General features: G+C 38.1%; 1 protein-coding gene across 14 annotated transcripts in view; it reads right to left on the reverse strand.

Moving 5' to 3' along the window:
- LOC110834013 (uncharacterized) overlaps positions 1-17,841 on the reverse strand; it is an 85,570-nt gene that overhangs the window by 15,200 nt on the left and 52,529 nt on the right. For 12 of the 14 annotated variants that reach the window (XM_022072796.2, XM_022072722.2, XM_022072769.2 and 9 more), the window contains 13 exons: positions 16,359-16,442; positions 13,672-13,775; positions 12,516-12,617; positions 12,039-12,114; positions 10,698-10,804; positions 9,362-9,542; positions 8,749-9,080; positions 7,095-7,242; positions 6,766-6,910; positions 5,061-5,161; positions 3,312-3,453; positions 2,713-2,796; positions 1,167-1,257 (listed from right to left, as the gene is read on the reverse strand). In XM_022072796.2, the coding sequence (XP_021928488.1) occupies positions 1,167-1,257; positions 2,713-2,796; positions 3,312-3,453; positions 5,061-5,161; positions 6,766-6,910; positions 7,095-7,242; positions 8,749-9,080; positions 9,362-9,542; positions 10,698-10,804; positions 12,039-12,114; positions 12,516-12,617; positions 13,672-13,775; positions 16,359-16,442 (1,697 nt within the window). The remainder of the gene's footprint in view (positions 1-1,166; positions 1,258-2,712; positions 2,797-3,311; positions 3,454-5,060; positions 5,162-6,765; positions 6,911-7,094; positions 7,243-8,748; positions 9,081-9,361; positions 9,543-10,697; positions 10,805-12,038; positions 12,115-12,515; positions 12,618-13,671; positions 13,776-16,358; positions 16,443-17,841) is intronic. The other 2 variants (XM_022072731.2, XM_022072787.2) reach the window with 2 other exon arrangements.

A 17,841-nucleotide genomic window follows, 5' to 3' on the forward strand; every position in this document is an offset into this window, starting at 1 on the left:
TGTCTCTGGGATGATACAGACATCAAATAAGTATTTATTTATTTTGTATAAAGTGAAGTTTTGCGGTGAGTGAAGTTGATGAAAGACTCTCGGGTTACAAGTCGCGTCAGGTGGCTGAGTGATGAATAAACCATATCTTCTGCCAACATTTCGAGAACAATCTCTGCATGTAGCACGCTACAAAGGATCAGATATGTTACGCAGCAGCCCTGATGATGAGAGAAGAGATTGTTCTCGAAACGTTGGAAGAAGATACGGTTTATTCACCACTCAGCCACCTGACGCAGCTTGTAACCCGAGAGCCTTTCATCATTTATTTAACTGTTAAATCAGGAGTTTCAGAAGAATTTCCCAAGTTTTTATTTTGGCTGTTCTTCCACGGGGAGCACTGCTGTGCAGTATAACACTGAATATTTGGGACACAGCATGCAGTTGTGTCATGCTCCAGCCATTTTTACTTGTGGAGAAAAGGATCCCCACTTGGAGGCAGTTGTTCACTCAGCACACTGTTCAGTGCTGTGGTTCTGAATAATTCCCATCACCTCACAATAAACCAATTCATGTAATTGGCAATACTATGGCAGCTTTTATTACCAGAGAGCTAATTGTGCACGTCTGTGTTTGCGCCTCACTTTAAGACTGCCTCCCATCTCCAATCTTACTCCTGAGTTTCTCCCCTTGTCCTTCAAACTCAGTGAGTGACGCAAACTTGCTAGAGATTCAAACGACTGTTCAACCACCTGTGGCTCTGATGGAGGAAGGAGTCGCAGGAAGTGTGCCTGGGGGTCTGATAGGGAATCCAACAAGCTACTATACCCTGACTCCTGACCCAGGTTCATGGAGGTTATGGTTTGGTCTTCATCTCTTGAATCTAAACCCCCACTGGTCTGATCTTCAACTTCTCTCTCCATTGCCTCAGCATCAAATAGGGGGTTTATATTAACTCCATCCCTTACAAACACCTGCTGAACAGCAGGCACTGTCTCTGCATCGCCAAACACATGATCAGTCTTATCACTCTGCAGTGCTTCACTCTGACCCAGATCAAACAAAGGGTTTATAGTGAAGTCTAAAGAAGCACTATTACATGCCCTGAAAGAGTTACGATAAATATTACGACGCAATGCTTGCTGCTCGAGGCCGAGTAGATTGCTGGTGTCACATACCTGTTGCAGCAAGGGGGAATTCAGTCTAGAAGAGGAGTATCTCTCACCCGAGGCCAACTTGGAGTGGTTGATGTAATAGTCACGTCCATATCTGCAGTAAACAACACAGGACACTCATTAAGCTGAACAAAAAATTCTCTGCTATTATGAAATTTAAAAGTTTCATCACTATCATTACAGAAGTTCACCACTGGACTCTATGCTGAGTCATTTAGATTCAGTTCCATCACTACACTCCATCTCTGTAAGAAATATTTGTGCAATATTTTCTTATAGCTCTCTTTCAAGTGGTATTATCAGACTAACACAGCAGCAAACATCATATTTTAAGAAGTTCAAAAGGAGAAACAAAGAGGGAGAAAATAAAGAAACAAAATAATTACAGAGAATTATCAAGAAATTAATAAACAACATATGACGATATGGGAATGTTTTAAAGTTAAGGAGAATCCTGAAGAATGTTTTGAACATGAAAATAAAAGACAAACACCCAAAAGGAGACTGAAATCAAGATGAGAATAACAAATTAGCAAAGATGTCACACTGAAGTAAGAAATAAAATTGAAGGAAACTTAGGTGGAGAACAAGGATAAGAGTTGTGGGGAGGGAGGGGGGAAAAACACATGCATGCGCGCGTGCACACACACATATAGTGAGGTTTGAATGACAGATAATGAGCCGGGATAGCTCAGTCAGTATAGTGACTAGCTACGGCTTGGGCGATCGGGGTTCGATCCCCGACAGGGGCAGAGGATTTTTCCTCTAGCCTCTGTGTCCAGACCGGCTCTGGGGCCCACCCAGCCTCCTGTCCAAAGGGTACCAGGGTCCTTTCCCAGGGGTAAAGCACGGCCGGGACGTGATGCTGACCACTCATCCCCCATCTGGTGCCGAGGTGAAGAAAGAGTAGGAGCTATACCTCCGCTCCCCCCAAGTGCCTGCATAGGCATGTAGCGGGACGCTTTGCTTTACTTTACTTTACTTGACTGTCAGACAACCTATAAATATTGAAAATATATTTGGAGGAGAAAGAGGAAGATCTTTAGAGTGAATACTTTCAAATAAGTCCTGCCATAAAAACTTTGTACAAATTTATACATTTACCATGTGAGCTCCACGTCCAGACCGCAACAACCTCCTGGATATAACCACATATACAATGGAAGAGTTTTAGTTGCACTGTCTAATCTGCATATGGTTCGTCCTTCTTGGTTCAAATGTATTCTTTAGAATTCTACTTTTAAGTGATACTTTTCTCAAGAGATCATGTCTCACAAGTATAGTAACAATGGGCCAAACTTAACTATTTTATGGGCAGTAGATGAGATGGTTAAGTTTCTTGGTAAATGACATTTGTGTAAATAATCTGGCACAAGCACTACCATGTTCTGTTACATAGAACATTTAACCCTCCCAGTCCTCTAATGGACTTAACCAGACATGGGAAATCTAAGAATTTTAAAATTCAAACATAATTAATTGTACGTCATGATCAAATGGACACAAAATTATTTATTTCCACTCCATTTGAAAATAAATTCTAACTCACCTCTTATAGTCCAGCTCACCAGAAGTGCAGATGACTTGGAGAGGTGATGTCACCCGTGACTCTGCATTCAACTCAGGGAAATCACTATAATTTGCAAAAACAACAATATTTAATGAAAGACAATTTTATTCCTTTAGAACTGCAAGTTGCAATGTTCTCAGACCCTTGATAAATCATTATTAAAAGAATTTTTTTGTCTGCTAAAAGTCCCACTAGTCTAGTAGGAACACAAAGCACTACATGCTACATCCTACTAGATGTATGCCATTTATCTCCTGACTAAACAAGTTTAATTTAGACGTAATGTGCCTGATGTGCCTGACTTGTGTAGGATGCATTTTGAAATGGATGGGGCTAGTTACATTCACAGTACTTTTAAAAATTTAGTGAATACTTTCTCCTGTCATCATCATATCCATGAAACGTGACTCCTATCACAGCCATCTACTAATTGTGATATAAACTACAAAAACAAATATTAAACCCTGATCCATATATGAAATTCTTGCCTGTGGGCATCAAAGTTTGCAACTGTGTTTCTGTGATGCCATGCATTCTGAAGCTTTGTGAGATAAGGGTCACTGTATATCAATACTCACACAGAGATGGTGCTGCTGCTGAGGCTGCTAAATCCAGCAGATTTACTACTCAGTCGTCTGCTGATGTTCTCAGTTGAGTAAGGATTATTGGGAAGGGGCGGAGCACTTTCCCACTTACGGTGCTCGCGCTCTGCTATTGTTCCTGCAACAAGCAGACACAAATATCAGTTTGACAGAAACATAAGTAATTAAATGCAACTAACACACAGAACAACAACTATTATGATTGTTTAACAAAATTTTTATCAGCTATATTAGATAAGAATAAAATTAAAATTTACAATTTGAGGACAATGTTAAGAGAAGCAATTATACCCGTACACCTCCTCACTATCACCTTTTTGTTTTTCTTGCTCAGGGATGGGGCCATTATTGGTTAGGTAATGGTAAATCAGAGTGAGGTGATGTTTAAGTGGATCCTGGCTAGCTGTCAGTGGAGTCATGAGGTATAAGGGATAAGGGTATGCATCGTGCTGCAGTTTTGAAATGAGCCAATAATTGTTATTGGAGTTGAAGTTCACATAAAACGAAAAAATAAAAAAACTTGAATCACTTTCCTTCTCACCATTTCTTGGATAAGTTGAATAATAATTGTAAACTGATTATCCATGCAGTGGCACTGAAGGGTGATCGCTGTCTACCAGGACCTAGCTGCAAGTGTTTTTAGCATCACCAATGCTAAGAAAAGCGTTAATTTTTAAAAACAATGGTACGTTTCAGTTTGTTTAAATCTGCAGATTCTAATTGGTCAGCCAGATTCAAACGCAGTCCACTTCTTGGTCAAACAACTAGTTCAAGTGAGAGTAATTTCTCTCCTATTGGTTAGCCGCAGTTGGGCAGAAAAAGGGTGTGAGGTAAACCAAAACACCCTCAAGAGAAATTTCCACTAAGTTAGGTTTCCAGCCCATGTTCTTTGTGAAACATAAATTTTAAAAACTGATGTCCTTCATAACTTAGATAATATCTTAGGGAAACAAACTGGGGCATGGCCCACAGACTTGTCCAGCTACACAGTCATGGCCTATTCTAATTCTACAGCTGTTGCATTTGATTGTAGTCAAATGACTATGCATAACTGTATACTCAGGAAATACTAAACAATTATCATGAAGTACATACTGGGGACTTTTACTAAAATTTGTCAGCACATTCCTATTTTGGCTAAAATCATACAATAATAATGGATACTTTACACAAGACTTTGTACATGAATTTTTGCAAATGGAAGTAAGATGATGGGAAATCCAAGACAGCCATGCAACCACACAGGGGAATTCCCATTATCATGTCAGTGTCTAGCTAGATAACCCACTCATGCATAGGTCATTCACTGATCCCAGGCACATCAGATATTACTTGGAGCATTAATAAAAGTAAAATTTTGGCAAACAGGCTGGAATTGTTACACTTTGCATGTTTCCTGTCTTGTTCCATTCCTTAGGTCATGCTAAAGAATCCATCCAAGACTGAGGCCATGAGCAACTATCCCCCTTCACAGGAAACTGAAGACATGTTGCTAGTAACTTTACTGACATGAGGTCTAGGACATAGATGGAGAAATACATACACAAGTTCCATTGAAATTCAATGGTTTATGGTTCATTATTTCTCACAACTGCTGCTCTTCACTATGGAAAGCACAACTTAATGTTGATAGTGTGACTAGCAGCTGCTGCCACCTGTTGCTCATGCAGTTAACTATGAATATCAGATTACCTGTACACAGTAAAGTGAAGTTTGTATCTGTACCTGGCTGAGGGGGTGAAGACAGCTCTGTATCGTTCTTGGTATCTGTCCACATCTCCTGGTTCGGTGATGATTTGCTTGGTTCTGCTGGCATTGGAAGAGTCCTACAAAATTCCAATAACAGTTTTCATACGAGATACATCCAAAGTGTGTAAATAAAGGAAACCAGTATGTAGGAACAACTTAAAACATCCTCTCTGTATCATTTGACAAGACATCAACAAAATAAACACTTCTGTTTGCAGTAGGAGTGTTTGATGAGTGAAAAGTTGTGTGTGCCTCAAGTCAGCAGAGACCTTTCACACTCCACTAAATACTGTTTCCATCATATTTTTCCCACAAAAGCAGTATAGGAAATGTTATAGTGTTCAATGAGATTGATTAATGACCACAGAGAAGCTGAGAAAGAAAACACCAAAAGTGGAAACTGGATAAAGGCTAGTTATTTCAAGTTCATAAAGAAGAATCAGATACTTGTTAGTAGCATTTGTCTGAAATCAATACAAATACATTTTTCTGAGTAGGTATTTTTCTTTGTAGAGGGATTTGGAGTCATCTTGCATTCAGCTAAACATATGTAAGTAACTGGAAGAAGTCAGGGTACAAATACACTATAAGCCAATAAGACTGACACAGTGTTTGGTAGTGCAAATTCAGCTCACAGACATTTCAGTTATAAAGCTTACTTGTAAGGATGCAATCAATACAATTGATTTTAAAATATAAATTTGAATAACATCAAATCACTATCTGGTGTGCAGGTCAATCATGGAGTGATCATGACTTCGATAATACTAATTACATCTGAGGTGGTGATTTTTAGCTCAACACTAAAAGATAATAATAATAATAATAATAATAATTAGTCCTCTAATGGCACTATCTACTTATTTATTTTACAAAAATATTATTTTTTTCTGTGTAGTCTGTATAAGTTGACTCCACATGTCAATGATCTTACTGGGGATCACCAGTGTGGGTTCCATCATAACAGATCAACAAGTGATCAAATTCTCTACATTCACCAGATACTAGAGAAAAAGCGGGAGTACAATGGGACAGTACATCAACTATTTATAGACTTCAAAAGCCTATGACTCAGTTAAAAGAGAAGCTCTTTATAATATTTTTCTTGAATTTAGTGAATCTAAGAAGCTAGTAAGGCTGATTAAAATATGCTTAAGTGAAATCTCTAGCAAAATTCATGTAGGCAAACTTTGTCCAATAAATTTCATATGGAGAATGGCCTGAAACAGGGAGATGCTATAACACCATTGCTTTCCAATTTTTCCTTACAATATGCGATCACGAAAGTTTAAGAAAATCAGGGTGGTTTAGAACTGAGTGTGTGTGTGTGTGTGTGTGTGTGTATATATATATATATATATTATATGAGAGTCTTTTATGTTCTGACAGCAGCGGAAATGTCAGTGTTGGTCTTCTGGGATGCAGACACACCTAGCCTTACAACCCACAATATCAACATCAACATTACAACAGTTACATTCGTTTTTGTAGCTTTTAAGAGGGAAATGATTCGTGAAACACTGAATGTTATGTTTGATGAGGTACACATTCTAATTTATCAGGGAACTGCTTTGCGAACTTACGGTTTGGAAACCAGTGTCTTAGAGTAAGATAACAGATTTTATAATCACATGAAACAATGCGTGAAACACCAGTCAACCTCTTCTTGTCATGCACATACCTTGGTTTTGGAACTGGTGCTAGTGCCAAATGTTCAGTTGGCACTATCTGCTCAGTAAGGCTATCAAGCTGACGTTGGGCGACCGACGCATAATCCTCTGTATACTCACTGTCCTGTTGTCCAAACTCTGATAGACACTCCACTGCTGCAACATTAACCCTTTCACTGTTTGTCAGATTGCTGTGTGGAAAAAGTCCTGATAATGAATAATTTTAAGTGTAATCTACTGTCAACAGAACCCTTTAAAACTGAAGGCAATTTTACTTGGCTCTCCACAGGAATGTAATGGATAGTATCCTATATTGTCTTATCATCTGGGGTGTACTCACAAGAAGCTTTGACAAGGTTCACATTGGTGGCTTCAATAAGTTCCGTCCCGATACTCCCGTCAGTAGCTAGAGCTGCCGAGAGCCCTGCAATGCTTTCTTTGCTGCCTAGCTGAGATGCATCATCATGCTGTGCATTGGTAACTGAAACCTAGATCACACAAAGTGAATGAGCATGTTTATTACCCTCTACGTGGTACCATGTTTGTCTATAACATAAAAAATTGTTCTTTTGGACTTTGTACATTTTCTAACTTATAAAAAATAAAACCAACACTAGGAAACTAGATTCTGCTTCCATCTTCAGATAAAACAGGAAAAAAATAGGTCAGAAAGCCTGTTGGGCCCTCTTAACCACCCCTGGTTGAAAGGGACTCTTTTTTACCTGAATAAGGACGTAGAATCCAACTTCGAAAACATTATAATTTTATTATTTTATAATCTATATGATGCAAAAAGTCCAGAAGAACAGTTTTATGTATTATGTAACATCATCAAAAACCTTCAGACTTCAATATATATATATATATATATATGTCTATGCTCACTCTAAGGTTAAGCACAAGTTCTTAATAAATAATAAATAAATCTTATATCAACTACGTTCACTGCTTACTGAAATATGTAACCAATGTTTCTGTTTGATTTGTTACTTCATGCTGTATTTCTAATAACTATCACTTCAATAAAATACCTAAACAAAATCCCACATATTTCCACCTAAAGACAAAGACTTTCATTTCTCAGACCATCCTGCCACCCCAAAATAACAATCACAGCGAAAGCCTTAAAAATTTGTGGTATATTTATGTAACATAAGGCACCACATCTTTATATGTAATTCTGTCTTCTACTAAATAACACTGTGAGTGAATAAAAGTACTAATGTGAAAGGAAATGTCACAATGATGTCTGAAAGAAACTGCTTGAATATGCTTGTTTTTGAGTTGTCATAGCAGCAACGTTCTTAGTCTAAAACATAATAACCTACTTTGCCATGTATAAAAGTAGGAATACATGTTACAGTAGCTCACAAATGAGCAAATGGTCTTTTCAATTCTGAAAGTTTGTGAAGATGGTGCATTGTTGTTTCTGGACATTATCCAACGCTCAAGACTAAATAAAACCAATAAAATTACAAAGTTTCGGAGATGGGAGTCTATCTCCGTCTTCAGGTAAAACCTACTGTTTCACCTGAAGACGGAGATATACTCCCATTTCCGAAACGTCGTGGTTTTATTTCGTCTTGGACGATGGATAATGTCCAGAATACAGTTTGCTTCAAGTGGTTTTTTGTTTTAAATTACTCCTTCCAATCTGTAAGTGCTGATTATATTCAGATTTGAATGTATAAAACATACCTAGTATTTAGCATGCAATATAAATTATTTTATAAAGCAAATCATGATATATTTCATCACAATGACAATGACAAAGGATCAGAATAACAGTGTCTAAATGTCAGACTGAGATTCATTTTCTGAGCCTGTGATGCCCTAACAATCAAATTTATTTTACGTAAATTATATAACAATTTTCATCAATCCAACACTAGGCTGGACTGTGATTCCTAGAAATCAGAAGATAAACTAAGAAATTTTGACTTCAATTACAAAACTTTCCAAGGTTCCAGTAGCAAACACAATGTTTACCTCACCTTTGGAAGATGAAAATCTGTCAACTCTGTCTCCACACCTGCCAAAACTACATCTTCAAGAGCTCCATCACTGCAGTCTGACAAATCTGACACTTCCTCTGCATCTCTGTCCCCAATGCGAGCTTTAAAGTCCTCACTGGGGTTTGGTACCAGCATTGGCACAGGCATGGGAGCCCGCTTGACAGAGCCAGTGACACCACCTGCTTTTAAGCGTCGGCGCTGGAACAGCCAGTTTTCTTCCCAAGAATTCATAGGACTGACGAGATCAGTCGGATGTGGGGACTGAGATGAATCCGAGTGCTCGTCTTCATCATAGTCCTCCTCCTTTGCTCCTGTAATATAGGAACAATTGTGACTTCAGCAACAGTTAAATCTAAAACCAAATCTGAAGACCACATTTTTCAAATTCATTCCTTCACCCTCTCCCTCTCTCACATGCATGCGTGCGCACGCGTATACACACACACACACACACACACACAAAACATTCACTAATACATTTAAATAAACAGATTAGCAATGTCTAGGACACTTTATATTTGAATTCATCTTTGAGTTCTTTGAATTCAGAATTGCCTCATCACAGTCCCACTGCATACAGATTGTAACACACCATCCACAATGTCGACACCAAGTTCAGGGAATGGCACACGCTGCTGCTTGATGAAGTTGAGGCCAGACAGGTAGAAATCAAGCTCTGAACTGGTTGTAGCCATGCCATCACTGATCCCATCCCCTTCCTCCTCACCTGCACTGTCACATACTGTCACCTCTTCCTCTATGCACTCCTCAATCTGCAGACAATAAGCATCACTTACAGACTCAGCCAGAACTATGAATAACTTCACAATTCTCCTCAGTCACACCTTACAAATCCTGAAATTGGTGTTGGCCATTTTCTGCTCAGTTATTTACATTTCACCTTAGATATTCATCCTCTCACATCATCCAATGACGTAAAATCTTTGAAGCTGACATATGAACATAGACATGTTATTAATATCATATTCAGCAACAGGGACAGCCCCCACTTCAAATTCTGGCAAAGAGTAGGCTCACTAATGACCACAATGGGAATATCATTTTCCTGGGGCATGATGGTTTCTGAGCCAAGGGAAAGCAGAAAAAACAGTTGGGATATTATGAATTCAGGTTCCTGTAAAACATATACTTGTAAGAATGCCTATGCACAGTTTTTGGCTTCAGAATTAATTTATGATTTAGGTTTTGAGGGGTCACAGTCTGCAGATGTTTGTGGACACTTGACACAACAGGTTTATGCCAGACCTCTTTACAGATATTAGTGTTTGGACAATGAAAGCATAAATAATGTACTTTTTTACTAATACCAAGACTTCCCTCAATGGCAAAACATTGACAAATATTCACATCTAATGTCCTGTACTTTTTGCCTCACAAATTATGTGCTGTAATCTCAATTATCACTGCTATTCACATGCAGATGCTTATACATAGTTTACTTTGAGTTTTAGTCATTTACTAGAAGAAGAGATGGAGAAAAACAAAGAAGTCAGATAACATCTTAGACACTTATTCGATCATCTAAACCAATTTTCAATACTGAATCTTATAGATGTCACTTGATTCAAGTGTCAATTCTTTTTCTGCACTCTCTTCTGGTACCACCCTATTATCTTCACACTTTTGGGGTGGAAGCAGTCTTAGGGCATGATTCCATTTATTCCCAATAAAAGCTGATTGTAATGACCTAGTATTCCTTATATTCACAGTTTCAAAAAAAATTTATCTGCGGTATCTAATTGTTTAATTGACTTCCTGACCTCTCCCTCACTGAGATGAGTAGAAGAATTCACTTCAGAGGTGGGAGTACCCATAAACATAGATGGTTGGTCACTGATGAAGAAAAATAACTCTACAGCTTAAATTGGCTGTAGGCCATAGTCAGACAGAAATGGGTACTAACTTACAGTCATAGAGAGGGGCTCAGTGTGACTTGAATCACTCCAGCTCCTGAGGCCCTCTTGTGAGGAAGAATCATCATCATCATGGTTATTCACTCCAATCTCAACTCGACCTGCAGAAAGACATACATGAACTGCTTGAAAAGTACAACAGAATACAAGCCAGTAACTGTGCTGCCCTCAGTCTCCATTCTATTCACACGGTTACAATCAATTCTTAAGCCAACTCATGTACATCACTGAATTTGAGACTAGACAAATTCCAGAAAAAATAGGGTACACAGCGCAACAACCCAGAAGACAGCAATCTCTATTTTTAATAAACTTGCTGATCAAGTGGTCTGGTTAAAAAGTCTTACCTACTGCATGTTGGATGCTAATATATCACTGATCCTAGATAATAAGAATGGACTGGTATACTATTTAGAGTACACATAAGTTCCAAAAGTGTTCTTTAAGCCATACACTGCTTAATGTTATCTCCTTATACGTATATAAGATGGAGCAGGCAATTATAAAAGACACGTTCCACTTGCTATCATTACGCTTTTCATGTCCTCACATGTTTATTGAACATGTATTGCAAAGAGATAATTATTTTTTTATATTGAACCACAAATAATTAGATTATCACTGACAAGTGACTGCAATGGTAAAGACAATATCTTTCAGCCAATTAATGTAATTAAAAGTAATTCATATAACCACTGATGGCAGCATAAATAGTATGTTTACTGACAAATGGCATTACAGATAATGCTGTCTTCACAGAGAATCATCCTCCTGCCTCATAAATTTGAGCATCCACCACATTGGTAAGATTGACTGTAGGTAATTAAGAGGCACAAATTTGGAACAGTGTCTAACGGCACAAACATGTAGTTCGTAAGTTTAGACAGACAGATGAAAACATGAAAAGATGTGGACATACAGACATTCAGCCAAATGGCAGCAAATTAATCTAGTGAGCAAGCCCAGATGGGCCAAAGACCATGGGATCAAGTCTAGTAGGCAAAGCCCCAACAGCAGCACCATGCACATGGGGCTAAGACCCAGATGCAAGCATGTTTGGTAAAGCCCCATGGGAAACAAGCCAGTTGTGAGTACATTTAGGGGGGGGAAAGCCTGTCTCCAAGCAATGCAACCTCCAGAGGTCCAGAGGTGACCTAGGGCCATGGATGAACAAGCCTCTGGGGCCAATCCTAGTAGACCACATGTAGCAAAAATGGTGTAGAGCCCATAAGGTGCTCTTCACTTATGCCAAAATGTAGAGAACACCTAATGATAACAATGATAGTAACAACAAAAGCACATCAACTGACTGCCATAAAGAATGCTGATGCTTACTTATGTACTTTGGTGCTTGCTCCATTCTGCTTGGTGCCAGAACCACGCCGGTCTTCTGCTGGAACTGCTCAATCACCTAGCGACAACAAATGACACTAGTATCACTCCAAACTTGTAAGTTTTTGTGTCTGTTATGTTGGTAAATATGTAATAGATGACTGACTGATTCTTGAGTTATCTGATTGCAATGTTTATGTAGCAAAGATTGTGAATGATTAAGTGAAAATGCTGTGGAAGGAAGTGATTGTGGCCTATTGTACCTGCTTAAATAAACTGAGGAAAACCATTAAAATCATTAATCCTGATATTCAGATCCAGAACAACATTCAAATTCAGTTACTCAACCACAGAATTTAGAATAAAGTATAGACATAGGATAGCATGCAAGTTTCAAAATGAATATTTCATTTAATTCAATATAAGTTGTAAATATGAAGTTCTGTTCTATCACAAGCTCAGTGAAACAGTAGGATGTACCTTGTTCAGGATTGCTGTAGCCAGAATATCTTCATAAGTCATGGACGTGATGTCGTCATCCCACTTATGGAAGGCGGTCCCATTTTGCATAGGTACTTGGCTCTGAAAGGACAAAATAGACTCAGTTCTCTTACGTTCATGTCGAACACCTGGCAGCAGTATTTGCTGCAAGGACTTCACACGCTTGATAAAAAAAAAAGCACAACTTACCAGAGCTATGGTCTGTGATGACAAAGATATCACCAAACAACCTGTATCAACAGCAGCAGTCGCATAACATGATGACATTGAAAACTCAACAAATTCTGCATGCCTTACATAATCACATATTCACTGTGACATATATTAAAGTGTGGAATATTATTCTAAAGTCTTTCAATATCTGCATACTAACGATTTTAAAATTTGCAGCTTGCAGTTTCAATTACATCACACAATCAGCTTATGCTGAAACAAGAATTTTTTTTAAGTAGGTTTTGAGAATTTCATGGCGGTAAGCACAAAAACAACTGACTTCTGGGTTGTAGCACCATGTAGTCCAGTAGAAGTTTACCAACATTGCAGAGGTCCTGATGACAGAGGCAGCAAGGATCTCTAAAATGGTAAAATTCTACCAGACTACACAGCACTGTAACCCAGAAGACAGCTACCTTAGTAAACTTTCTATTAAAATTTAATCATCAGAAGACAGAAAAATATTGAATGCTGTGTGCAGTACATTCAGTGACGAAGTCAAATCACAGCATGTGCATTACACAGGCTTCCTTTATGATACATTACTATAAACACATTGTCCCAAATAAGTGTTAAATGATTCTCTGTGCATAATGATCTATATATAGAGTAGTGCCATGCATTATTAGAAGAAGCTACTGTTATTGCCTATTTTACTAATAAGTCCTTTGCAATTTTGTTGTTGAAGTTTACTGGTTTAAATATAAATTTAGGCCTATTAATATTAAGTATATCAAGAGCATGTGCATTTTGTGCACGCAGTCTTAAATTATTCTATTAATAACAAATCTAATCAATATTACCATGTAGACCCTCAATACCAAATTTCATTGAAATCCAAAAAGTAGTTTCAAGACTGCATCATTCATAAACAACCTTTCCATAATGAAATTACGCCTCAGCATAGCCAATGGTGTCCCACCTTTAGGTTTGGCAGAGTCATGGCCTCCTCTATGATGCGTTGCACTCGCTGCTTCAGGGCCGCATGGACTGCAGATGGTGTTTCTTCTTCTGGCAGGGGCTTATCTGAACAGATTAGCATATTTTGTTATGCAGTAGCTCTTCTTACAGGATCATAAGTACAGACCTACATTGTGGCTTGCCCTGTCAATTAACTACAGGGATTATTAATTACCAATCCTACTGACAGACCAACCAACTCATTCACAAGCTACCTGGTCTTCCTTGTGAATTTGAGTTATTCAACTGATAAAGAATTTCCTTGCTTTATGGAACGTGAAGGTATATCACCGAGCCACACAACTGGCATCAATTGTAAGACAGTTTAATACAGCTCAAACCTATTTTTATAAAATTATTATTATCCTCACATATACCTGAAGATCTCTGAAGTGGTATCTTCCCACAAGATTCTCCACCAAAGATTTGCATTACTTTTGTGTCTCTTTATGTTTTCTACATGCTTTGTCCAATTGAATGTTGTGGAAGTTGCATGAATTTCTATAGTCCATCCTGACCTTAACATTCATAAATATCAGAATTTATTTACAGCTGAAAAATGTCTTTACATATATACCTGCAGGCAACACACAACAATTTCAAATTGCTACCACAGGCTCATGTTTTCTGTAGAACTGTCCCTAACTAAACTGATCCTTGTATTTGTCAACAACACAGGAGGCTTGCTAGAGTGGATGCAGAATAACTCTGAGCTTAGGCTATGTCACGGTAAGAGGGGGAAGGGAAGACAAAAAGGGCAGGAGCAAGATGGCAGAGCATCTGTCGGAGCATGTGTAGTATAACTGACATGTTTTCCCCTTTTATTTCAACAAAACTGGTGGCATTTTGTAACACTAACTTTTTTACTACACTGCATTTTGTGAACCAAGGGAACTATAAAACACCAGCAATATAGGCATACGGCTTAAGCCATATGACCTGCTTGTACAGCCTGAACGTTAATAATTTGACATCCAATATAACAAGCAAGGACTGAGTTCTCTTCACATCTGCTATTGTTTTGCAGTCTTACCCTCCCTCCCTCCCTCCCACATATGCATTTGTAACAGTCATCCAAGCTTAGAGTTATTTTGATTTAACTAGAAGCACTTGAATCCATTAAAATCAGCCTACAAAACACACAATACGTAGCTCCTAAACGCTTTCCTTTCTCAAAAATTATCATTAAAAATTTACAACTGTTTTCATTGTTCATGCTACATTCCCAACCTATTTGATCAAGACACCCCATTAACACCAGGAACACAAGGCTCTGCATTATGTAATTCTCTCCATCACGCTACACATCTCAATCAAAGAAATCCTCCTTCTTCTGATATTCTCACTTGGAATAAGAAAGTTTCTGAGCTCCACTTTACTTTAAGTTAGCAGGTATGCAGTTTATTGAAACATGCCTTAGCAATCTGGCAACATGCTCTATCTGATGTAGCTCTGGCAAACAACAAAACAAGTTAAAGAAATATTTGTACAACGCAAGGCTACATACTACATTAGTTTTGTAGTAGCAGTTGCTTGAAATCACAGATAAAGTTACTGTGATCCCAGAAAAATTGAATTATTATTTAATCTAAGAGTTGAATTTATTTTTCTTTGGTTATCATTGATTAAGCTCTTTGCCCATTTCCAATTGAGAATTAATTTTGAAGTACTAAATCCTTCAGACATGTGGTGACAGACCAGTCCTTTGTAAGGGCTCTACCTACACATGAAAGCACAGAACATTCACACAAATGTACCAATGTCTTGAGTGTTCAAAGTGGTCAAGCAGTCCAAGACCTTAGACTGTGTGGCAGCATCAATGCAGCAATTAAACCAACTAAACTAATTAATTAATGCTGGTCACAGTCTGGGGTTAGGGCCTTCATCATTCAGACACTGGGATTATGGGTTGAAACCCCACTCGAGCCACAGATGTTTGTCCTTGTCTTTCTGTGTTGTGCTATCCTGTGGAGGTAGAGGTCTTATGATGGGCTGATCACTCATACAAGGAATCCTACCAAATGTCTAAATGACTTAAGAAATCTCCCACATGTAAGGTGGACAAGGTCTTTCAAGGACTGTAGTCACAAAGTAAGCAAGTAAGTAAACCAATTAATTAACTAAACTAACAAAACCAAAACAGAAACTGAATATGAAGGTTCAAAATCAACAGAAAAGTCATTAATAAAATCTTAGAGGGTCAGCAGCCACATCACTTGGTTACACTCTGCCGATGTTTCGAGGACCATCTCCATCCTCATTTTCAAGACTAGCCATGACCAAGTAATGTAGCTGCTAGCCCTTTAAGATTTTATTAATGGCATCCGCCATGAAAGCTTCACATCATACAACACAAAAGTCTATTACTGAATTACTCAGTGATACATGACATCTCATGTTTAATGAAACATATTTGTCTGTATGCGACATACAAGATTAACTGATAGTATAAAAACTGAAGAGAAGATACAGATACTGTCAAAACAAAATTTCAAACTTGAAGATGTAGACAGAATTTTTTTTTGCATCAGTACAGGGTGTTATACAACAAATCATGTTTAAACAAATGCTTGCATATCAGACAAGCACTGTGCTTCGTCATGTCAGACAGAGCCACAAGCTATCCATACTGTAAACCTGTTCACTTACTGGTGATTGCCATCTGCAAGGCGAATGACAGGCGAACGAGGTTCTCACACAGCGCAGTATGATGGCAGGCAAACATGCGGTCATCTGCAAACAACCACAACCAGCATTGCCCCAGAGGTTAGTACCACAAGCACCCTTACATTCCCAGTGCTCCAAACAGCTGTTAGATGGGACCAGCATGCCTAATGCATATCAAGTATTTTACTTATTATGCATTCTTTTTATGACGTGCATATAGGGCTGACAATGTCTGTCTATCCACATAGTTCAACAAAAGAACCACTCGATGGTTTTGGATGACATTATACGTTATACCACTGTGATCTACCCTAAAACCATACTTCTCAATACCCTGTGATCGGTAATACCAACATGGCAGATGAACAAATATGTGAGATGGGATCAACACTAGTGCCACTTGCAACAGGGTCATATGATGATATAACATTGCAGATTTTTTGAAAAAAAGAACTTTGAAAAATGTAAAATAACAACATGGTGGTTGCATGGAACCAAAATAATTTAGGCATGACTAGGATTCAATATGTAGTAAAATTTGAGGTTTTCATGGCAGTGAGTCTGAAGATAGCTGTATTCTGGGTTGTTGAGCCATGTAGTCTGGTAGAAGACTACACGGCACAACAACCCAGAATACGGATATCTTCAGACTCACTGCCATAACCACATCCACATGAGTTCAGATGTTACCAGAGCTTAGTAGACTGCATGGCTGCCATTATGATACGTATTACTGATGGTAGCAAATTAAAAAGCATTTAGTTGGAATGTATCCAATGGCGCAACATCCATATCAAGTTTAAATAAAACCATATAATATGGTTCAGAAGAGAAAAAACACACTCACACGCACACATGCACACACCATAAGCATAATTTTCCTGCATGCTCCTGAATATATAACAAGAGTTACAGTAAACTCCCTTTCTAAGGTTTTCAGAAATTATTTAGTAATGCTGTATCAACCATTGGTGTTGATTCCAGTAGTATAGATTATAATGAATAATCATGAGAGTGATTCAAAGCAAGAACTACATAACAGGAACTTATGAACTGCAAGGTTTAGGCCAAATATGCTGCTGTTCAAAGCACTGGAGCACCTCCACCCTGAACAGAATCAAGCAGTTGCAACATCATTAGGAGAACAAGCAACTTCATTACATGTATGTACTATTTATTTCTCATAAATGATGGACCAATGTAATTTGGATTCATGTACAGGGATTGTGAAAGTGAGTGAAACCATTACATTTGGTGATATTTAATGAGCTAAACAAAATTAATTAAATATACAGAAACACATCAAGTTTTGTCTGCAGTATAAACTTTCAATAGTAACTCTTAAAATTTATTCCAATAACTACGATGATTGTAGCAGAGATGGTTCTTTAACAAAACTCACACTACCATCTAAATTGAATGTGGTAATGCATCCTCTTAAAAAGTACAGAACCACAAAGCCCTC

The sequence above is a fragment of the Zootermopsis nevadensis genome, unplaced genomic scaffold (assembly GCF_977971745.1).
Source record: "Zootermopsis nevadensis isolate Lab colony 2312 unplaced genomic scaffold, Znev_1.0 Znev_ptg000028l, whole genome shotgun sequence".
NCBI classification, from domain to species: domain Eukaryota; kingdom Metazoa; phylum Arthropoda; class Insecta; order Blattodea; family Termopsidae; genus Zootermopsis; species Zootermopsis nevadensis.